This window comes from Bufo bufo, chromosome 1 (genome assembly GCF_905171765.1).
Source record: "Bufo bufo chromosome 1, aBufBuf1.1, whole genome shotgun sequence".
Lineage (NCBI taxonomy): Eukaryota > Metazoa > Chordata > Amphibia > Anura > Bufonidae > Bufo > Bufo bufo.
Genome location: NC_053389.1, coordinates 665,687,513 through 665,712,264, shown reverse-complemented (window position 1 = coordinate 665,712,264; position 24,752 = coordinate 665,687,513). Strand labels below are relative to the sequence as shown.

Genomic DNA, 24,752 nt, shown 5'->3' with positions numbered 1-24,752 from the left:
TTGTGGATGCTTTTGAAATGCACAGGGGTCAGCATGGCCACTGACCGGTCTGAAGCTAAGCAGCCCCATACATGGCAAGCTGCGATGCACTGTGTGTTCTGATGATAGCTCTTCTGTGAGATGGGACCAGAAGGGCTAGTCTTCGCTCCACATAAATAATGGGCCTTGTTTTCTGCTGACAGGTTGGACCACTTTTGATAGGTACCACCTTACAAGATCTGCACTTGGCCCTTGTCAAAATGACTCAGGATCCTTAGGCTGCACTGACACACTGCAGATTTTGTTGCCGAAATTTGTGACTATAAATCACTTCCATTCATCTGAATGGGGCGGCAAGCACATGAACTTCTGCAAGCCCCTTTAAGATGTATAGAGCCGATTTTCTTTTTTTGAACATATGTTTTATCGTTTTCAATAATAAAATTAAATATTACATACAAGAATATGCGTTGTGTAGCTTTTTTTCAAACATTATTTTTGGTCTTGCATGATCCTTATAGTCCCATAAACAGAGGGATACAAGGAAACAGGGAAAACGAGATTTTTGTATAACTTACCAGTAAAATCTCTTTCTCGCTCTTTCCTTGGGGGACACAGAAGACCTTGGGTATAGCTCATCTCCCTAGGAGGCGTGACACTAAGTGAAGACTGTTAAGCCCCTCCTCCACAGCTATACCCTCAGCCTGGAGAGAGAGACTGCCAGTTGCGTGTCCAAGTAGTGAGAAAAGGCAAAGTCCAAAAATTGGAACCAACAAGCCAACTACCCAAAGGGTAAACAAACTCGGAAACAGTCAGAGAAGAACAAAGAATGGGTGGGTGCTGTGTCCCCCAAGGAAAGAGCGAGAAAGAGATTTTACTGGTAAGTTATACAAAAATCTCGTTTTCTCGCCCAGTTTCCTTGGGGGACACAGAAGACCTTGGGACGTTCAAAAGCAGTCCAAAGGGGGAGGGACCACAGCACCAAGGCGAAGCACCCGAAGGCATCAAAAAACCCGCCGCCTGCAGACCAGGCGGCCCGAAACAGCATACGCCGAAGCCCGAGTATGCACCCTGTAGAACTCGGTAAGGTGTGCAAGGAAGACCAGTGACCGCCTTGCACAAATGCATGGCCGAAGCCTAATGCCTCCGGCCCAGGAAAAAACCGACAACTCTGGCCAAATGAATGGTGACACCAAAAGCAGAACCCTGCCCTTGGTGCGGCAACCACAACAAGAGCCACTCTGAGAAAGCGGAGGAAAGCCACCCTGGAGGCCGTCAACCCTTTGCACGGACCTCCTGGAAACACAAGAGACCGAATGTCGACAAGAGTCGGAGATCTCCAACGTTCCCTGGGGTGGGAAGGGGAGGACGACTGCCTCAATGAAATGAAAGACAAACACCATCTTCAGAAGGAAGGAAGAGACGGAATGGAGAACAGCCCTGTCCTGGGGGAAGACAGAAGGCTCGGAACAAGAAGGGCCGCCACTCAGGCACCCATCAGAGACACGATGGCTACAGAAACCCAACTGTTAGTAGAGGGAACTTCTGTAACGGCTCCAAGGAAAAATTGGAGCGCCAAGAGCCTAGTATGTAGTTCCCAGGACGGTACCGGAGGACAGTACAAAGGAACCCAAGAGCCGCTCCATGGAAGAAGTTCCTGACAGGCCCAGAGGGCCTGGGAACGCTGAAAGAGGAAGGACAGGAATGACACTTGATACTTCAAGCAACAGAGTCCCAGCCCCAGGTCCAGGCCGGACTGGAGAAAGACAGAACCATGGAGAAAGGCAGAGTGGGGGAACGCCCAGCTTCCCACAGAACCCCAGGTAAAACCCTAAGTCCTACCACAGATCCTGGACGAAAAACTCGGCTAGAAGCGAACACTAGCGAGCCCACTAGAGTTGCCTGGGCAAGCGGGTGAAAACCCAATGATCAGGCGCAGACCCGTAACACGGGTAGAACAGTCGGTAGAACTGGTCCCGTCGGCCCCCGAGCAAGGTTGTCCCGTATCCCCCCAGAGTGGGGAAGCAGAAGGACAAACGGACAGGAACCGAAGGGTCCGCCCAGCAACCGCCAGGACAAGACAGGCTAAAGCCGAAGCCAATGTAGCCACCACAGGAAGACGGACTACAGTTCCGGTGTGGGAGATTTAAAAGACAATCCTGACCAAATGGTAGTCCTCCCAAGTTACCGAGAAGGTGAATCCAAAGCAGAAACATTGCCTAAAATGGAAAAAACGCAATCTGCACCCAGCGGGAGGACAGAAAACGGTAGACCCGGTAACTAGGCACACAGCTAGTACAGCCAGTGTGGACAAGGGAGACTCAAAAGGAACACCAGAACCATCCACATGAACAACCATGCTTTCCCCAGAGGGAAGGGCAGTGAAGGAACAGCCTCTGAAGCGTGGCCGGAACAGACGCCACATCGGAATGATCTGTACCGAGTGGGAGCCAAACAGAGCCGGCGAGAAAAGGCAGGCGAGACAGAGGCCGGTATAACACCCTCCAACCGAAAGGGGGAGTGGGCAACAGAGAGGCCATAGGACAGCTCAAAAGCAGAACACCGCTACACAGAGACGCCCGGTTCACCGCCTCGCAGAAGGCGAATACCCTGAAGAACCCAAGGTGGAGGTCCCCCAGACCTGTATAAGCGAGCACCCAAGAGAAGTTGGGTGACCTTCCCAAGAATAGCGGCCCGAACCTGGTAGCAGATCAGACTGAAGCACCGAGGGCGCCAATCCGGAAAGAATCATACCACACTGCACCCGAAGAGGAGGAAATGGTATTAGGCGAGGGGACCGTAGTCCCGCCAGAGCCAACATAAAATGCGAAGGGCGCTGCAGACAGCGCTCTCGACCATGTGACCACTAGCACAGGGAAACAATGCCGCGGAAGGACAAATGGGCCAACGAAATGAATGAGTACCACCCAGCTCTGTGCAGTAGCGAACAGTAGAGCCCGTCTACTTAAATATAAGGTATTCATTTGTTGTTTATTGGACAACACCTTAGGCTTACACAGATGGACAGAATGATCTCCTTAGAGAATAGTGCAAGGCTTGCGGCAATCATCGTATCCCAAGAGAAAAAGTATGTCGCAGGAGGAAAGGAGGCATACGTACGAGTAGCCCCGTAAGCAGTGAGAAGGCCAACCCACCTACGGGACGAGAAGGAAACAACGCACAAGAACGTCCGCTCACTGCAAAAATATATCACTCAGCGAAGAGGGCCAGCCACAGAGTGCCACAGTATCTACGGGAGTGCAAACTGAAAGGAGTTATGCACAAGACTAGTATGGTATGCGATGGAACGCAAACTGACCGCCCCGAAAAAGGGGGGAAATGTACCTGGCAAACTGCAGTGGGCAAGAATGCAAAGGCCTGCCCCAAAAAGGGGGTGATGCCCAAGGCCGTACCTACGTCAGAGAAGTAGGGCATACCATACTTCGCCCAGAAAGGCGCCATGCACATGGCCACACAGTATCCAGCAGGAACGCAGGAGGTCCACCTAGTGAAAAAGGGGGGCATGCACAGGGCTATCTTAGCATTAAGTGAGTGTGCAACAATTCACCCAACCCGAAATTTCGTGAGAGTGTAACTACTCCGCCAATGAAGGGGAACATGTGCAAGTCCAGTACAGCACATACAAGGACAGCCTTGAATCTTGTGAGCGTGCAAAATTCCACCCATGGAATGAGGGGTGGTCACGCACAAGGCCAGCACCGTATCCAATGGAAGCGCAAGCGTTCCACCCATGTTAGAGGCCATGCTCAAGGCCAGCAACGTATCTGGTGAGAGTGTAGTATGCCGCCCAGAAAAGGAAGGGGGGGGGGGGGGGTCATGCACAGGTCCAGCGTCGCATCCAGGGAGAAGGCGAGCAGTCGGTGAGAAAGTGTGTATGCCACCGAAGGAGGCATGCCCATGGCCGGCAGCGAATCCAGTGAGAGTGCGTACACCGCCCACAGAAGAGGGGTCATGCATATGGCCGGCCGCGGATCCAGAGAGAGTGCAAGCACCCCGCTATGTATAGGGGTCATGCACATGGCCAACAATGTACCGGCGAGAGAACAACCACCGACCGAGGGAGTGTATGTATGCCGCCACCCGGGAAGGAGGCATACCCAAGGCCGGCAGTGAATCCAATGAGAGTACATCATACCGCCTATGTAAGGTGGTCATGCACATGGCTGACAGTGAATCCAGTGAGAGTGCCGAATGCCGTCCACAGAAGGGAGTCATGCCTATGGCAGGCAGCGAATCCAGTGAGAGTGCCGTGTTCCACCTATGGAAGGGGGGCACGCACATGGCCAGCAGCGAACCCAGTGAGAGTGCCGTGTTCCACCTATGGAAGGGGGTCGTGCACATGGCCAGCATTGTATCCGGAGAAACTGCAGTAGGCCGCCAATGAAAGGGGGATCATGCACAAGGCCAACCCGCAGTTAGGGAGAGTGCAGTATCCCGCCCAGGAGGGGGGTCCTGCACATGGCAGGCACCATAACTGGAGAGGGTGACGAATGTTGCCTACAGAAAAGGCATGCACTTGACCAGCGCCATAGCGCGGAAAGGGCAAGAAAACCACCTAGAAGGGGAAAAAAGACCCTGGCAGCGCCGCAGCCGGGGAGCGCGACACCATGCCGCCTATGGAAGGGGGGCATGTATACAGGCAGCACTCTGAGATGAGGCTGCAGCGTCCTGCGCAGCCCACAAGTCATATATATAATAAAAACTTTCTTTTTTTTTTTTTTTTTTTAACACACAGCCTCACTGAGGCAGAAAAAAATAAAATAAAAGGGGGGGGCCACCTACAGGGCACAGATCCACCCATACAGGCTCATCGGAAGCCGGCCTGTACCCAAAGGGTTAACAGGGATCCGGCCTGGGGGGCGGCACTGCGATCCTCTGGGGGCGGGGGAACCTCCAGGCGGGAAGAATTCGCGCCTGGAGAAGTTCCAGCCCCCTCCAACAGAGGCCTGAATTTGCGGCCTAGTAGCGTGAAGCTGGGGCCTAAATTTTTAGCGGCGCCCGGCTGACCGGGGCCGCACAGTATTTAAAGTACCGGCCGGCCTACGGAGCGGCACATACCGGCCGCGGGTGCCCACCCCGCGGGCCGTAAGAGCCGGGGCCTAAATTTTTAGCGGCGCCCGGATGACCGGGGCCGCACAGTACTTAAAGTACCAGCCGGGCCTACGGAGCGGCACATACCGGCCGCGGGTGCCCACCCCGCGAGCCGGGGACCCGGATAGAGCGGGATCGCGGCCTTGAAGTGGAACACAAGTTTTGTTCCGACGGTCGGCCGGGGCTGTTGAAGCGCTCATTTTGCAGGCCACGGTGCCCACCCAGCTGTCCGGAAGTGAGGACCCTGCACCCGGCAGCCATTTCACCCCTGGAGCGGGCACCTGCCTAGAACAGCGCTCCATATGGCCGGCAGCTACAACCTCCTTTCCCCTGGAACGGTGTCCGTGAGAGTAGGGAGGGTCAGTGGCAGCAAGGCGCGGGCCCTCTGGCCCTGAAGTAGTGGCCGGTAAGAGGGAGGGGGACCCTGAGAAAGGGTCTGTGAGGGTGGACGCCTGCATAACCCCTCCATCAGGGGCAGCTAGTTGCGGACCTCCGCAGCTCCCTAGGCATTCTTCTTGTAGGGAGAAGGGTGCCAATGTCCTGGAGGCCAGGAGAGAGGGAGCAGAATGTCGCCCTGCGACAGCCCAGGAGCCAGCCTAGGTCTAGCATGGGCAGAAGGGTCCATAGGCCCAGTATAGGGTCAGGCACGCAGGAGACCGGGGGGGGGGACGGGGGACGTAGGGCTGGAGAAGCCTCTCTCTCACCATAGTCGTCTTCACCCTCGGTCCGTTCCAGCAGGGTCGCCCCTTCAGCTACTGGCACCGTAGTGGCAGGACGCTGGAAGAGGGACTTGGCGTGCGGGCGACCCTTGCGCTGGCGGGATGCAGGGGAGCTGGGCTGCCCTGGTCCACCTTGTCTTCTGTGGGGGAGGCAGCAGTGCGGGTGACCGGCACTGGCGCAGCTCAACCCCGGGAGAACAGAGAGGTCTAGTGCGTCTCTGTTATCCCTGATGATCTGGAACAAAAAGAAAAGAAAAAACTAAAAAACTAAAATTTAAACAAGGAGAAACCAGCCCTGCAGAGCAGGGAGTGTCTTGCCTCCTTGGACACTAAGCAAAAAAACTGGAGGCAGTCTCTCTCTCCAGGCTGAGGGTATAGCTGTGGAGGAGGGGCTTAACAGTCTTCACTTAGTGTCACGCCTCCTAGGGAGATGAGCTATACCCAAGGTCTTCTGTGTCCCCCAAGGAAACTGGGCGAGAAAGGAAACATTACAATATAAAATATCAGAGGGGAAAAAGGGAGAAATAAATAATAAGGAAAGGTGACAAGGAGTAGTATGTTAGACTTTACATCATAAAGCTAGTGAGACTTTGTTGTATTGGGAGCGAAGCCAATTATGCCATATAACCCTGAACTTGGCTAGTTTGTTAGAGACTGAAGCGTTAATCATCTCAAAGACAGTTGTTGTTAACAGAGTTGACTATTTCCATTAAAGGAGGAGGATTTGGGTTTTTCCAATAGTGAGCAATTTTCATTCTGGTTGCTATAATAATATGAATAATAATTGTTCGGGAAGAGTCTGGGAAAGAATCAAAATTAATAGAGAGTAGGCCTTGGGCCATCGATGGCGAAATTGGAATATTGCATATTTGTGTTAAAATTGTATTAATTGAGCACCAAACGGGTTTAATTTCCCTGCATTCCCACCATATGTGCTCCATATCAGCTTCTGCCAATGAACATCTCCAGCAGACCTGGGAAGATGAGGGGTACATTTTAGATCATCTATGAGGAGTATAATACCATCTGTAGAGAATTTTCCTGGAGTTTTCCAGATGGTTAATACATTTAGAGGAGGCACACATGATAGAGAATGCAGATGCCCATTGCTCTGAAGATACATTCAAGTTTAATGCCGATTCCCATTTACTAAGTATTGGAGTCAATTGTGACTCCAATAAGATGATAACCAAGAGATAGGGCTTTAAGATTAGTCCATGGGTTTCGTAACACTTTCATCAATTGGGATGTGTCAGCGGTCACGGGGAAACTCATCCCAGACAAGAAGTGCCTGATTTGTAAGTATTTAAAGAATTCCCTATGAGGAATTTTACATTTCAGGCATAAGTCCGTAAAGGAACGTAAAGTGTCATTGGTAAAAAGGTCTCCCAATCTTTTGATTCCCAAGTCAATCCAATTCTAAATGTTCAGGTTAAGGCCTCATGCACACGGTCGTGGAACACGGCCGTGAGCGGTCCGTGGTATCCCGGTCTGGATTCCTGCTGACAGCAGGAGCGCACGGAGTCATTGGTTGCTATGACGCCGTGCGCTTCATGCCGCCGCTGCACTACAGTAATACACTCCTATAAATCATACGAGTGTATTACTGTAATGCAGCGGCGGCATGAAGCGCATGGCGTCATAGCAACCAATGACGCCGTGCGCTCCTGCTCTCAGCAGGAATCCAGGCCGGGATACCACGGACCGCTCACTGCCGTGTTCCACGACCGTGTGCATGAGGCCTAAGGATACATTTCCCCACGACCGCCAGACGGATTTCAGAAAGGGAGATGTTGAGAAGATTCAATTTGGTTGACATTAGGATCCAAATTTCAAGTGCAGCTTGAATAGTAGGTCGGATTTCAAGAGCACGGGGCTTTTTTGTAGGGATCTAGAGTAAAAAAATACCTGAGGGTCCTTCACATCCATTATATAGTTCTCAATAGAGATCCAGTGTTGGTTGGGATGATTTAACCATGTAAATCTAAATTTTTCAAAAATGCAAGCTCTATAGTATCTAATAATGGACATCCCAACCCCCCTTTGGAATAGGCAAATAAAGTATATCTGCTTTGACTCTCGGATTTTTTTGTCCTGCCATATGTACTTAAGAAGTGATCTTTGGATTTCTTTTAGATGTTTTATGGGGATAGGGATTGGCAGGTTACAGAAAAGATAAATGATTTGTGGGATAATAAACATTTTTAGGGCCGAGATCCTTCCATGAGATTTCGTGATTTTTCATTTTATTCAGGTCATTTTAAATTTTTTCCTTCAGATTTTTTTAGGTTTACTTGTAGAGGTAGAAGGTTGGTGGTTGATGAGGTTAGCTTTATTCGTAAGTATGTGATATGTTCGGAGTTCCATTTAAAGGGGAAGTTGGCTTTCACTGTAGTAAGGTCTGAATCTTTCAGGCCAAGGTTAAGGACCTGTCATTTGGCAACGTTTAAGCTAGAATAAGAAACTGAACTAAAAGACTTTGCATCACACTGGGTAGAGACACTGTTGGGTTGGTTAGTGCCAATATATCATCATCGGCAAATAATCAAATTTTGTGATTTGTTTCTCCTATTTTTATTCCTGTAATCTGTGGCTGAGCTCTAATACATTCCGCTAAGGGTTCAATTTTTAGTGCAAAGATAATGGGTGAAAGGGGGCATCCCTGTCTTGTTCCGCTATTAATTTGGAATTAGTTGGATAACATTCCATTTATAAGGACTTTAGCTGAGGGTTTAGAGTAGAACGCGCCTATAGCTTTGGCAAATTGTCCCTGTATTCCAAATTTCGACAGTACTGCCTCCAAGTACCCCCAATGCACTCAATCGAACGCCTTCTCCGCATCCATAAGATAGGAGCAGAGAAGGCGCTCGATTTGCCTTTGCTACATAAATAAGATCTATTATGCATCTGGTACCGTCTAGTGTTTTGTCTCGATTTGACAAATCCGACTTGGTCATGGTGGACCAGGTATGGAATCAAGGAGGACAATCTGTTGGCCAATAGTTTAGAATACATTTTTAGGTCTGAGTTCAGGAGAGAAATAGGCCGGAAGTTTTTTGGAGGTTCAGATTTTCCTGGTTTAGGATGAACGACTATAGTGCCTGGAGGATTTCAGGGGGTATCTTCCAGTAGTCATTATAAATGTGGATAGAAGATAGGGAGATCCAATTTTTCTAAAGGTTTTAAAAATATTGCTGGTTAATCCGTCTGGGCCGGGGGATTTAGTTTGTTTTAGTTGACTAGATAATGTGCAATATTTCTGCAAGTTCAATTGGCTATTGATTTGCGCAAAGATGCTGTGGTCAGTTTGGGCAGGGAGATATCAGATAGGAATTTGTTTATAGATCTGGAGTGGGTTGGGTACTAGGTAGTTGTCTTTGAGGTTATATAAATTGAAATAATATTCGGCAAATGTGTTTGGAGATTCCTTGAGGGTTAATGATTTTTCTTTGCGGGAGTTATAAATAAACAGTAGTTATTTCCTGTTCTGTGCCGTTTTAATTTTGTTGGCTAGTATCGTACTCCCTCTATTTCCTTGTGAGTAATATTTCGCCTCTGATTTCCTTAGGTTGTGTCAAAGTTATTTTGATAAGCAGGTATAGTTCGTAACGTAGATCTTAAGTTGTTTTTTTAGTTTGGGAGGGGTTTATTTTGTCCTTATTTGCTAAATTGGTAATGGAGGCACATAGTTCTGTACGGGTGGTCTTTTTTTTAAAAAAAGGATGAACTACGGATAAGGTGGCCTCTTATATAAGCCTTGTGTGCGCACGAGTTTGTAGTGGATTGTACTTCTGTAGAACAAATTGTACTTGGAATATCCTGTAAGGGCTTCACTGATTTGGGATTGGGTGGAAGGTAAAGATAAACAGTAATTGTTGGTTCGCCAGGGAACGTATGTGGGTTGGTTGAATCGCTTTGAGATTAGGCATGAAATTGGTGCAAGTCAGTTGTCAACTATTATTAAATCAATTGTAAATACAGTTTGTGGGGGTGCGAGTAAAAAGTGTATCCGCTCAGATGCGTGTAACACTCTCCAAAGTGTCAGATAAATCTTCTGCCAGTAAATATTGCGCAAACTGTGACAAGGGATGGGATTTCATGTTGTTGGGCTTCTCAATAGATGGCGATGGAGGCAAATTAAGTCTCCAAATATAACTAGAGAGCTTGTTTGATGGACAGGGCGGTAGTTATTACCTCCTGTGTTTGGTGCATACAAGGTTACCAAGATGTATATTGTGTGGTTGATGTTACATACTAATATAATATATCTTCCATTGTCGTCAGCCCTTGCTCGGAATCAATGAAAAGAAATTGAACAGCAATGATTACCCCTCTTTCTTGTTCACCTGCAGGTGATGCAAATAAGTTGGTAAATTTTCTATGATTAAGTCTAAAGTGTCAGATTCATTCAAAATCACAACCACTTTTAAGGGAATGAACTTCTTTCCAAAATAGAGTTCTTTTAAAGGACTATTTAGTCCATTAGCATTAATTGGGGAAATGTTGATAACCATCGCTGCAGTGATGTAATGCAAAGTAAATACACAATATGCTGCAGAACGAGTGCAGGCACCTCAACTTAAGGCTCCATTCACACGTCCGCATCCGTTCCCGCAATTTTGCAGAATCGGGTGGGGACCCATTCATTTTGTATGGGGACGAAATGGATGCGGACAGCACACAGTGTGCTGTCCGCATCCGCATTTGCGGAGCGCTGCCCCGATCTACGGGTCCGCAGCTCCGCAAAGATAGAACATGTCCTATTCTTGTCCGCAGACTGCGGACAAGAATAGGCATTTCTATAGGGGTGCCGGGCAGGTGTGTTGAGGATCCGCAATTTGCGGGTCCGCAACACACCAACGGACGTGTGAATGGAGCCTAAGTGTGAAGCAGTCGCCCTGCAACCGTAAATATGAATATCAAGCTCACTTGTCACTTATGAGTTACGGGTGATGTTAAGGTAAAAGGTAGGTAAAAAGATAAAAAATGAGAAATAAGAAGGGGACATTAATGTAGATAAAGTTAAACAGAACAATTACAACTTATCTTTAACAGGGTATTTAAATCAGAGTCCGGTTCAAAGTGAACCAACTGGATACCATTTTATCCAGGTACCAATGGAGGTGGATTAGAAAATACAGGCCTTAGGCTACATGCACAACGACGTATGTGTTTTGCGGACCGCAAATTGCGGATCCACAAAAAATACGGATGACGTTCCGTATGGCATCCGTTTTTTTTGCGCATCCGCAAACTAAAAAAAATAGGACATGCACTATTTTTTGGCGGAGCAACGGAACGGACTACTGATGCGGACAGCACACGGTGTGCTGTCCGTGTTTTTTGATGACCCATTGAAATGAATGGGTCCGCATCCTTTCCGCAAAAAAACGGATCGGACACGGATAACAAAATACGGTCGTGTGCATGAGGCCTTAGGCTACTTTCACACTGGCGTTTTGGCTTTCCGTTTGTGAGATCCGTTTTGGACCGCTTATGAGAGCCCTGAACGGATCAGTTTGCATTCTAATGCATTCTGTATGGAAAAGGATCCGCTCAGAATGCATCAGTTTAGTCTCCATTCCGCTTTGGAGACGGACACCAAAACGCTGGTTGCAGCGTTTTGTTGTACGTCTGATGAAACTGAGCCAAACGGATTCATTCTGACACACAATGTAAGTCAATGGGGACGGATCCGTTTTCACTGACACAATCTGGCACAATAGAAAACGGATCCGTCCTCCATTGACTTGGTTAAAGATAATACAAACGGATCCGTCCATGACGGATCCGCACAAAACGAGAGTGTAAAAGTAAGCCTAAATTATCTCCAATGAGACCTGCAATAAAAGAGTGTAGACAAATAACTCAGACTAGTGACCTTGAATTAAAAAAAAGGCTAGGTCCTTTAAGGCACGTGGGAATGTCCTTTCCTGTTCAATGAGGCTTTCAGGTCCATTCTTTAGCCATTGTAGGAGGTCTTTTCTTCATGGGTGAGCGGCTATCTTCATCCACCGTAGCCAGGGACCATTTCTGGAGTAGTTTCATGTGCCGCTTGGTGAAGAGATCGAGTGAGTTGTTCCGTTCTTGAAGATCAGGAGTTTCACCGGGTAGCCCCATTTGTATGGGATATTGTGATCCCTGAGAATTTTTGAAGCAGCGGAGAACTTTCTGCGTCTATTCAGCGTGCTGCAGAGAGGTCGGAGAATATTAAGATGTTTTAGAAGCGTACAGGGAGATCTTGTGTGGAGTTTGCTGCTTTGAGAATAAATTCTTTGAAATGGTAGAAATGCAGCCTGGCAATGATATCTCTGGGGGCAGCACTGGGAGCGCTTTTGGGTTTAGGGATTCTGTGCCCTCTGTCAATTATAGATCTCTTTGTTCTGCTTTTGGAACCAGTGCGACAAAGTAATCTGTAAGGAAGTCATTGATAGCGTCAGGTTCCACGGTTTCGAATTCTCTGAATCTTAGATTGTTGCGTCTTGAACGATCCTCTAGTTTGAGTTTCAATGCTGATAGGTCATCCTCAACATCATTGTGAGCGTCCACTAAATGGCTGTGGGATTGGAAAATTCTCAATGTGGGACGTTCTCTCTCCAATTTGAGGGAGGTCTTTTTGTAAGGCAGAGAAAGCAGAGGAGAATGTCTTTTTGTATAGACGTCTCAGCTCATGCAGTAGGGACCTTAGAGTGGCTTCTGTGCCTGGTGCAGACTGGCCACTGACATTTGGGGGTGAAGGAGAGGGGGTTATATGGGTTGCCCTCTCCTGGAGGAGGCTGCTACATCTTGTAGTGTATGCTGGTAAGAGGCAGCTGCTGATGCTTGCTGCCTTTTTGATGGAGGGGGGTTTGCTGGTGAGGGAGGGTTTGATAAATGCGAGGGACTTCTTCCCCCTGAAATTGTGAGTGCGTTGGAAAGAGAGCATTATCCGACTGTTCGACTGGCGCTGAGTGGTGTGAGGAGCGGGTGCCATCTTGGATTCCTCCGGCTCTGCCCTGCTCAACGCCTCTATTTTGCTGGGGCGCTTCCTCCTAGTGCGACCCATACCTGTAATGGTAAGATGCGGTTCCGGAGGGTTTCCCACGTCCTTTGGCTTATGTTGGGGTTATTGCCTTTGCTGTGGGCAGCTTAATTCGCTTGCAGGCTCCGGAGCTAGCGCGGCTTGCGTCCGCCCAGCTCCACATCGGCCACGCCCCAATAGAGCTGATTTTCAGTCACAGAAATTTCTGCAACAAAATCTGCAGCGTGAGTGCACCCTTACTCTTGCCCCCTATCACAGCTTCCAACACATCAACTTCAAGAACTGACTGTACTTAAGGGTTCTCTTGTCTTGCTGTTACTAAGGCGAGATGAGACACAGTCCCTGACCACCAGCCGGCTTGGGAAACCGTATTTCTGTAGCTCCTATGCACCTGCAATGGGAGCTAAAGAAACGGCAAGTGCCAGCACGCTCTGCTGTTTCCCTGGCCGGCCGGCGGTCAGAACTGTGTCTCATGAGAGATGTGACAACGCCTTTAAGAGTACTTTCTAACTTCCTGCTGTATGTACACCATCTTTGCAACTTTAGAAAACCCTTACAAAAAAAATTACAACAAAAGAATGTACCCTAACAGTAACTTTTAGAGATCTTTTCTTATCAAGTCATTTTTTGATTTATATACAAGACAAGTATTTAGATTTTCAAAAGGCCAACACTACAATGGACCCTGGTCGGTTACTATAGCAGCTATATTACCTTTCAGTAGAGCAGTAAGTATTGCAACGTCAATGTCCTGATGCTCATCTGAGCCCATGTGAAACACAGTTATCTGTTTTAAAAGACAATAATGATCATTTTAGCGCTGCAAGCAACTTCCACCCGCCCTCCAAGCCTGAACTCTAAAAAGCTTTTGACAACCTGTGCAGATTCATTTCACTATAGATCTTCTATATGAGCTGGAAAGCTGTGCAGAGCCTCTTCCCACAGATAGATCAGCACGTTCAACTCGCTAGGATCACATTCACTCGTGTCATTCTGGCAGTTATCACTAGGGAAAGCTTACAGAGGAGGACCTGTCCCCTCTCCGGACATGTCTGCTGTAGTAACTACCTGCATTCCCCATGTAATACCAATTCTGGAGCATCTATTCTTATGTCTGTATGTTGTGTCATTCCTTTATTATTTCTACTAGAAATTATGAATGCATGCCAGCAGCTTGCAGTAAGGTACAGATGGGTTGTTACCAGTTGGTGGGGTGTCCTTGCACAGACTGACATCAGGAGCACTGACTGGATAATCAGACAAACCGGCTATTGGGGAACACCCTTCTGTACCTTTACTGCACCCTTCTGGCAATTTGGAAACTTCCAGCAGGAATAATACAAGAATGGTGCGGCACAGAGTTATAAGAATAGAAGCTCCAGAATTGTAATTACATGGGGAGTGCAAGAAGTTACTAAACAGACATGTCAGGGGAGGTGACAGGTCCTCTAAGTATACAGCAGTACAATAAAGTCACATAATTTAAGCTCCTGGTGGAGGTGGCTGCAAGGAAGCCATCAAACGTGTGAACCTGCAAAGCCTAATAGGCTTGTATATCATGCCATGCCACCTCTGTATACATGGTCACAGAGAAAAGACTATCAGTCATTGAATGAAAGTGCCCAAAAGACTCAACAGGAAGGTTCGCACTGAACCTATACTTAGGGCTTCATGAACATGGTCGTGCCTGTGTGCGGTCTGCAAACAGATCTGCATTCTGTATTTTTCTCACTTCCCATCGATAGAACAGGCCATTCTTATCCGCAATACAGACAAGAACAGGGACCTGCTCTATAATCTGAGGAATGGCCACACTGATCTGGCAAAGAACAGGGATGTATGCAAGGCCCCACAGAAATTAATGGGTCAGAGTGCTAGTCACAAAGAAAAAGAAAAAAAAAAAAAGGGGGGGGGGGGGTGGATAGCACGCGGATGAAAATATAGCGTGAGGGCATTTGACTTGCATTTAGTTTTGGCTCACAATAATTAATGGAAATTACTGATCAAACTAAAGACTAAATCACTGATTTGATTCAATACTGAATCACTAAATCCTTTTACAGCCCCAGAGGGAGAAAAAAATAATAATAATAAACCGTATTTTTCGCCCCATAAGATGAGCATGAAAGAACCCTTTAAAGGGGTAATCCAGGTTAAGGAACGCATGGCTGTTCACAGGCTGTGTGTGGTATTGCATCTCAACTCTAATAAAGGGAATCTGTCACCTTGTTTGAGCATATTAAACCATAGCAATGTTCAATAAAGTACCTTCATTCCAGCATGTGTCTTCTTTCTATTAAAGTTTTTTCAATATGCTAATTAAGCTTCAAGGTGCCCAGAGGGGCGTTATTTCTCTCCTCTAGTGCCCAGTAACGCCCCCTCTGCAGTGCCTTTCTTCCAAGCCCAGCACGCCGCCTCAGAAATTAATTTACTCCCACATCGTAGCCGAACGGCGCCGCTCCCCTCCGCTACGTCATGTAATTTATTCACCCCACGATCCTTGCGTCCTCCTTGCTTTCCCCAGAAATCTCGCGCAGCCGCAGTATCGCCGACTGCCTGCACCTGTCCGATCCTACGGCTCCTGAGGGCAACAGCCTCAATAGTGTCACTGGCATGCGCCAAGCCGTGACAGAATCAGAGCGCTGTTGCCTCAGGAGCTGTAGTATCGTACAGGTGCAGGCAGTCAGCGATACTGCGGCTGCGCAAGATTTCTGGGGAAAGAAAGGAGGACGCAAGGATCATGGGGTGAATAAAATTACATGACGTAGCAGAGGGGACGGAGCCGTTTGGCTACGATGTGGGAGTAAATTTATAATGGAGGCGTGCTGGGCTTGAAATAAAGGCGGGCTGGGCACTGCAGGGGGCGTTACTGGGCACTAGAGGAGAGGAATAACGCCCCTCTGGTCACCTTGAGGCTTTAATTAGCATATTAGAAAAATAGCTTTTTGATCAAAATGAAAACTTGAATAAAAGAAAGAAGACACATGCTGGGATGAAGGTACTTAATTGAACATTGCTATGTTACCAGTTTTATATGCTCAAAATAGGTGACAGATTCCCTTTAAAGGGGTTTTCCACTTTTGTTATACTGACAACCTATCCTCAGGATAGGTCATCAATATCAGATTGGTGACACCCGACTGCTGGCACCCTATCAATCATTTGAAGAGAACATAGCACTTGGACGAGAGCGGTGTTCTCTTTACGGTTTTCCTGCTCACCATCGACAAGCCAGTGGCGAGCAGTGTAATTACAGCTCCTCCGTCCCATTCATTTCATGGGATAGATCCGTTCTATTCACTTGATGGGGGTAGCCCTGAGGATAGGTCATCAATATAGGAAACTGGCCAACCTTTACTGCAGCCCAGACACAGTGTGGTGCCGTCCTTTGGAAGAAAGAACCCATGTGTTTCTAACTACTTTAAACTCCCTCTGTATACACCTCCCCAAATGTGTCAAGTATAAATAATTGTATAACTACAAGTTCTCTTGCTTTTCATACACTCCATTACAATCTGGAAGAGATGGACGGCCTCAGACTGGCTAAAGTTGATCGTTTTTTTAATAGTTGAGAATGATTTCAGACTCTGCACCTTCAAGGAAGATTCTTTATAAAAAAAAAATAGAAAAAAAAAAAAAAGTCATTTCTGGGAAATGAATATGTGCGGTCTCTTATTTTCCTAATCAAATCATTTGGTCATACCCTCCTTCCTCCGTCTGCTTGTGCACATAAGCCAAGATATCAGCAGCTCTGCCCGTTCCTTCACATACAACAACTGGGACAGGTGGGTTTTCCTGCAGATAATCCAGGCACTGTAAAGGATCACATGGGGCCACCTTCCAATATCAACGGCCACAACAGGAACGCCTTGGCCAATGCCTTAAAGGATAAAAAAGGTAAAGATTAGCTACCTTTCCCTACACACAGGGGGGGGGGGGTCCTTCAGTAATATGCAGTGTGCATTTACCAATGAATATGGAAATAGAGGAATTAGAAAGTTGTATTCATCTGTATAAGACAATATGACCACAAAGCCTAACTAAAACGTACGTGCATGAATGCGTTGCAAGTTTATGGTTTTCTCCAGCTGCCTCCTTAAGTGCACTTCTGCACCTTGCTTTCCAACAGTACCATCGTCCACCAGATGAAATGGGAATGCAGGTTATTGAGGACATTGAGTTTACTCAGAGGGTTCAGCAAAGTTTGATATGGAGCAATGACCTAAGTAGAAAAAAAGAAAAAATATAGAATTAAGGGTCTATTTAAAGGGGTTGTCTGGTTTGGTTTACATTCGCACACTGCTAAGTGGAGACTGCCGCCTAGCACTACCCTAGGATGTTTTACAGGCGAAGTCAGCGCTAAGACCACCCATTAGTGACCGTGATGTCACCGGCCTCTCTGCCCGGCTAAAGTCTCCGCCTAGCATGCCCATGTTTGAGACCCGTTACGTCACCGTCGAGTAATAAATAGCCTTGCCCAAGGGGGAGCAGTGAAGTAAGAAATTCTCTGATGCTCTAATGAGTGAATGGTTATGTCCGGGTTGAGCTTTGAACCCAGACAACCCCTTTTAAAGGGTTTTCTGTCACCAAGAATTAACCCTATTAAACTAGCTGACATTAGCACATCGCTAATGTCAGCCGAACCTAACTAGCCTATTTCTACTTTTATCTATGCCCCCGTTACTGCAGAAATCTTATCTTTATAATATGCTAATTAGCCTCTAGGTGCAGGGGGGGCGTTTCCCCTGCTCCTAGAGACGCTGTATCCCACCTCTGGCCACACCCTGCTACACTAGATAGAGGCCAGGCAGCCTTCACCTCCAACTGCCGGCACTGTGCGCTGGGGAAATCTCGCGCCGTTCAGTATTCGGTGCAGGCGCAGTGAGGAAGTCAGCAGGCGCCCTTCACTCACTGCGCCGAATACTGAATGGGACGGCGCAGGCGCGAGATTTACACTGAAGACAGGGCCAGCAGTAGGAGACCAACGCTGCCTGGCCCTGTCAATCTAGTGTAGCAGGGCGTGGCCAGAGGTGGGAGAACGGAGCCTCTAGGAGCAGGGGCAACGCCCCCCCTGCTCTTAGAGGCTAATTAGCATATTATAGAAGTTATATTTCTGGAGTAACGGGGGCATACATAAAAGTAGGAATAGACTAGTTAGGTTCGGCTGACATTAGCACATCAATAATGTCAGCCAGTTTCATAGGGTTAATTCTGGTGACAGAAACCCTTTAAAACTACCATATTTGTCCAGACTGCATACAGACCCTTAGAAGTAAATTGTGTTATTTACACCACTGTCTTTAGCACAGACTGAAAAATTCTAAATTTATCCCATCTTGGGTCATGTCTCACGGAACATAGACATGGAGACACTGAAGACAATTTTCTTCAGCAGTCACCAGGATCATGTCCTACACTCACTGCCAAACTAAAAAGCATTAAAGACATTTTTTACTATGGAAGGGTGAATAAAACCTTAGGTTATTAAAAATGGAGCAAATATTCAATGAGAACAAATGGACTTACGTCTCTTCCAACCAGATCATTACGGTTTTCAATGACTCCCCATGGTGCTATTCCAATAGTGCAAATCTTTCGGGATGATCTTGAAGCGTGCTCTTTAAGAGCATCCCCAACATGTTTTGCTACACCTAAAACGAAAGGAAAGTGGACATGAAAAAGCTTCAGAAATATTATGCAAAAGTATTGAAATTGGCTATGCATGTGTTAAAGTGTAACTGTCATTTTTTTTCATTAGCTAGTTTATTAGAGCTAGGCATGTATACCCGAGTTATGGCTCTTTCACACGAGCGGATGCCGTGCGGGTAATCTGCTGCGTCAGAGAGCCAAGCCCCGTTGTTCCGGACAGCAGACAGACAGAGCATTAACATGATTGATAATGCTCTCTGCCTCTCTGTGATCTTTTTACTACAAAATCACAGTGAGATAAAGTTGTCACTGTGATTTTGTAGTAAGGTCACAGAGAGGCACGGAGCATTATCAATCATGTTAATGCTCGGTGTCTCGGTTGTCCAGAACGGGGCTTGGCTGTCTTTCACGCAGCGGATTACCCGCACGGCATCCGCTCTTGTGAAAGAACCCTTAGTCTGTCAATGATTGCCAAAAGATTTGTAATTACCTTATAATAACAGCTTTCATTAAAGGGAACCTGTCATCAACTTTATGCTGAGCTCACTGAGGGCAGCATAAATTAGTGACAGAAATGCTGATGTCAGTGGTGTGTTACTCATGAGCTAAAAGTAAGAGGTTGCCGAGAACCAGCATCATAATCATTGCAGCCCAGGCCTGGAAAAGAGTCAAATCTACTTAAGAGTCATGGTTATTCCTAATCTCCTGCTCCCTCACCCATTTGCTGCTGACACGTCACTCCTAGACCAGAAAGGGAGAAAACTAAGTAGAAGACTGTCAATCAGCAGGTGGGCAGGGAGAGCAAGAATTCATGAACATTAACCCTTCTCAGGTGGCCGTGACTCTTTCCAGGCCCAGTCTGCAATGATTGTGATGTTGGTTCTCGGCAACCACTTACTTTTAACTTTAAATGACCGACCGCTGAAATCAACTCTCCTGTCTCTACTTTATGCTGCTGTTAGTATGGGCAGCGTAAAGTTGATGACAGGTTCCCTTTAATGTCCCCTGTCCTTAAAGCATTTTGTAAAAAATGATAAGTGATGTTCAACTTGTCTACCTGTCTATGCTTTTAAAATGAAAATAAAAAGATAATTAAAAAAAAAAAAAAAACGTTGCTATGGCTTTTCTGTCTTCCATTTAGTGTAAACAGAGGGCGTCCTTCACACTGCATGTCTGCATTAAGCTTCAGGGTGAGGAGGCGTGTCCTCTCAGTAATCCAGTCTGATGTGCTGGCAGGAAGCTGCTGGCTACAGCAAGTTTGTATGTGAAGTGGGGAAGGAAGTTTTGGCCTTAGAGAACTGGCAGCGGAGCCATCTGAGAAGATCCTCATATTGTAGGGTTCAAAACAACTGTAACTAAGGTGAAACGATTAAGGAAAACAGTGGTATGTGAAGCTTGCTTTATGCATAATGCGGCAGCAACAGTAACATATGCGAAGATTAATTTTTTATGAAAACATGACAGTTACAATTTAATTTGCCTTCAACCCAACATATATAATAGTCGGAAGGCTGGTTGGTAAATGGAACAAACATGGCAAGATGTCAAAGACATTTTATTTCAATTCAATGACAGTGTCTTACACCAAGTGGAATAGTGTGGTATGCCGAAATGCCGTGAAGACCCTTACGTACCAGCATTTACCCCTCCAGTGATGATCCATGCACCGGTTGTCACAGCAGCTTTAATGAGGCCTTTACCAATTAACTGTTTGATGCGTGGATGAAGCTCAAACTTCTGCACTCCTCCATGCACAGAGATTACAAGTTTTGGCAATTCCATTTGCCATTCCTTTAGCATCAGCTGTAGAATGGTTTCTGGCTGTGTGTCATAGGACAACCTGACATACTAAAACATTGGCAGATAGTTACATCTCAGTAGATTTACACATACTATTTTATATAATCACACAGTACAGCAAGTGTATGTCTGGATGTATAGGTTTGTAAATGTACAGAGGATGAAACAGTTGGTAAATGGCTAGTCCGACTTATTAACCCCCTTAATGACCTGCAATATTTTTTGTTTTTGCTTCCCGATTTTAGCAGCCATAACCTTTTTATTTTTCCATTCATGTGGCTGTCTGAGGCCTTGTTTAATGCAGGAAATATTTATTACATTTTTGCACTGTTAGAGGGTACAGATAAATTACGGTGTAATTTATACTATTTCTTTTTTTGTTCATATTTCACAATAAATAACCAGATAAATGTGTAGGTTTTTTTATTTTTATTTAATGTGTGCACAGCAATAGTATTTTTTTTTTGGTTGTTCCTTATTACAGTGATAACTTTTTTTTTTTATCCTATTATGGGGTTACATAACGTATTAGTATAATCCTGTATGTTATGACATTATGCTCTGCGCCAGACTGCTGTTAGGGCAACACTAGTGTGCCCTAATAGCAAGCTTATTGAGCCGACAGCCGTGGGCTCCCGTGCAGGTCCTCAGGGCTGACTAAAGATGGCTCCTTCAGTCACTGATCAGGTCACTGGGAAACCCGGCGACCCGATTATAGGGGGACCCCTTTAATCATGCTGTGGAATGGACTGTGGCAATCGGTTAACAGTTAGGCCTCTTTCGCATGGGCGTCGCGTGTGAGGGCCGGATAGGATGCGGGTGAGTCGTGGGAAAATGCAAGATTTTTCCGCGCTAGTGCAAAGCGTTTTAATGCGTTTTTCACGCGCGTGAGAAGAAAAAAAATTCGGCATGTTTGGTTCCCAGACCGGAACTTCTTCACAGAGGTTCGGGTTAGGTGTTTTGTAGATTTTATTATTTTCCTTTATAACATGGTTATAAAGGGAAAATAATAGCATTCTTATACAGAATGCTTAGTAAAATGTCTATTGAGGGGTTAAAAATAACAAATTTAACTCACCCCATCCCATTGGTCGCGTAGCGGATCTCCTCTTCTTTCTTCAGGACCTGGCTAAAAGGACCTTTGATGATGTCACTGTGCTCATCACATGGTCCATCACATGACCCATCACATGGTGATTGATGATGTGACTGCGCTGATCACATGGTCTATCACCATGGTGATGGACCATGTGATGAGCGCAGTCCACATCATCAAAGGTCCTTTAGCCAGGTCCTGAAGAAAGAAGAGAAGATCCGCTACACAATCAAGTGGATGGGGTGAGTTAAATTTGTTATTTTTAACACCTCAATGGACATTTTACTAAGCATTCTGTATTAAGAAAGCCATTTTCCCTTATAACCATGTTATAAGGGAAAATAAGATTGGGTCCCCATCCCGAAAGTCTCCTAGCAACCATGCGTGAAAATCACACCGCATCTGCACTTGCTTGCGATTTTCACGCAGCCCCATTCACTTCTATGGGGCCTGCGTTGCGTGAAAAAACGCACAATATAAAGCATGCTGCGATTTTCACGCAACGCACAAGTGATGCGTGAAAATCACCGCTCATGTGCACAGCCCCATAGAAATGAATGGGTCCGGATTGAGTGCGGGTGCAACGCGTTCACCTCACGCATTGCACCCGCGCGGAAAACTCCCCCATCCTTAAGATTACACCTTCCTCTGACCCCAGCTGTGAAGCAGGAGCCTACGGTAAGTAACAGCTGGCCCTTAGCGCAGGAGCGCTCCTCAAGCCATTAACTCTCCTTTACTGCAGCGACAAAAGACGTTGCTGCAGAATGAAGCCCTGCACCTTCTGTTGTAAAAAAAACAAAAACTGTGAGATCATGAGGTCATTAAAGGGTTAAAAAATGGTCTTCCAGGCAAGTGATTGCTGTAGCCAAGAAAATACAGTGGCAGGGAGGATCGGAGCAGCGGGGGATGTAACAGGTAAGTATGCACTCTTTTATTGTTATAACAGCTGCCTTTTTTCTAACAGGTCGGACAACTCCTTTAATGCACAACGCTGTGTAGTGAAATAACAGCAATTCATTGTCGGCACCTTTGCTCTGTAGGAATGTGATCCACCTTGAAAATTGATAACACCATAGGCATCTGTTGGGCTCTCTTCTGTGTCTTTTTCCACAGACCATTCTTCAAGCTCTTCCGTGAAATTTTCACCTAGTTTCAAATCGGAGTACTTCATAGCGACACTGGCGGTGAAGCAGGCATGTTGTCTGACCAGGCGGCCACAGCAGCATCTACAAGACGGCAAGAGAAAAATTTACTTACATCTACTAGTCACAGAAAGTCAGAAGAAAAGTAGAATATATGAGTTCGGGCCAGTTCACAACTGATTTTGAAAAACATGCCAAAAAAAAATAAAAAATTAGCGCGTAATCAAAAAAATTTTTTTTCTCAGCACGGAGAAATGTGCGTTTTTTCCATACTTTTTTTTTTTTTTAAACCAGTGGGTTCAATACAAACCTGAATCTTCAGCTTGAGGTTTTTAAAGTAAAACAAGGCACGGAAAACATGCAAAAAAAAATGCACGGACTTAAAAAGGAGCTTTTTTTCCTGCTTCCCATTCATTTCAATGGGAGATTCAGGGCAGATTCTGCCCTAAGATAGGGTGTGTTGACTTATCTCCACCGTGTACAAAAAAAGCAAGTGCCGCTTCCCATTGAAATCAATGGGAGGCTGTTTTTTGGAACAGACTTTGGAGGCAGAACCACTCCAAAAACTCCATGTGAACTAGCCCTTATGCACAGTGTCACAGATTACAATGAAAAACAAGAAAAGCACTTCCATACAATACAGGAGAACATAAAGCAGATTAATTATGCTGACAGCGCAAAAACAAACATGATCTCCTAGTTTGTAGACCACCAGTTTTCTGTCAGCGCCAGATGCACAGTTCTTGGGATTTTGTAATATCTGGGTGTGATAAGTAACTTCAGCTTGACAGTTGGCTGTACACTACAAAATCACTAGTCCGGTTGTTGTATCAGATGAAATATCTGTCCCGGTATGCTAAGAAATAAGAGAATACCTAGACAAGGGTTAAGGACTTTTTTATTTGGGTCAATTACAGCCCCAAATGAGAGCGATCGGCAATACAACATGTTGATTGGCGCTATTTACAGGGCCTCTTACACACGTCTGTGATAAGATGATCAGTGATTCATCAGTGAAGATTTCAATCAGTGTTCGGTCCATGTATCATCCGTGTTTCACTGACACCGCACAGCTGAAAATTAATTTTCAGAACATGTCCTCTTAATGGTCCGTGAAACACGGATAGCACCCGTGTTGCGTCTGTGCTCTTTACGGACCAATAGACTATAAAGGGTGTGATGGATCCGTAAACATTTACAAAATAGGGCATGCTTCTGTGCTAAAACCACGGACCGCGCTAAAACACTGATGTGTGAATACACACATTAAAATGAAAGGGTATGTGTGCTGTCGTGTGAATGAGGCCTAATGCAAACTGAACTGGGATGAACGATTGTTACCAAGATCATTCACCCCACAGTTCGGTTTGCGTATTGTCTGCAGCACATCCCTGTTTACATGAGGCAATGTGCTGCTGACAGACGACTTCTGGTGGCACAAAGCATGCCATCACCCGGCACACAAGTGCTTGCTCAATTGTTGGATCATCCAAGCACATATGCCTGTTACAGGAGGAAACGATCGGAAACTACAGGTTTGTTTTAGTTTTTTTGATCACAGGCCATGTAAAATGCCCCTTATACACAGACAAAATGGCAAATCCAAGCGCACTAGTATTGGTCTGATAAAACCATATTTAGGGTCCATTCACACGTCCGTAGTGTATTGCGAATCCGCAATACACGCGGCCGTCATCCCCATAGAAATGCCTATGGACAAGAATAGGACATGTTCTATTTTTTTCCGGAGCAGCGGACCGGAAGATCGGCAGCGCGCTACGGAAATGCGGATGCGAACAGCACACTGTGTTCTGTCTGCATCTCTTCCGGCCCCATAGAGAATGAATGGGTCCGCACAATTGCGGAACGGGTGCGGACAACACTTGCGGACGTGTGAATGGAGCCTTACTAGGAAAGGATAACACAGAAGCATTGTGTACCAGGCTCTGGTCAGACAATGGTACAAACCTCACAAGCTGCTGGCAAATTTGGCATCCTGGAAGGCATCTGGAAAAAAATAAAAATAAATGTATTGAATAAATTGGTACACTAGAAATGCTGACAGTCCAGGACCTATTTATTAATAAATAGGACATAGAAATAAAAGCCTGTGACCAGCAAGGCTGGACGATCAACCCAAGGGTAGGTTCACATGTGGTGCATACTCTGCAGATTTACCATCGTGTATTGGGGTAGGGGAAATTGATATACTGCAGATTTCAAATGTGGACCCA

At 46.3% G+C, this 24,752-nt stretch overlaps 1 protein-coding gene across 1 annotated transcript in view; it reads right to left on the bottom strand.

The window, feature by feature from the left end:
* TRPM7 (transient receptor potential cation channel subfamily M member 7) overlaps nucleotides 1-24,752 on the bottom strand; it is a 146,919-nt gene that overhangs the window by 72,268 nt on the left and 49,899 nt on the right. Inside the window, 12 exon segments of the mRNA XM_040415068.1 lie at nucleotides 13,546-13,618; nucleotides 16,313-16,321; nucleotides 16,323-16,403; nucleotides 16,405-16,438; nucleotides 16,535-16,650; nucleotides 16,653-16,711; nucleotides 16,883-16,978; nucleotides 16,981-17,053; nucleotides 18,358-18,482; nucleotides 20,115-20,328; nucleotides 22,404-22,602; nucleotides 24,487-24,525. Coding sequence (XP_040271002.1) covers nucleotides 13,546-13,618; nucleotides 16,313-16,321; nucleotides 16,323-16,403; nucleotides 16,405-16,438; nucleotides 16,535-16,650; nucleotides 16,653-16,711; nucleotides 16,883-16,978; nucleotides 16,981-17,053; nucleotides 18,358-18,482; nucleotides 20,115-20,328; nucleotides 22,404-22,602; nucleotides 24,487-24,525 — 1,118 coding nt within the window.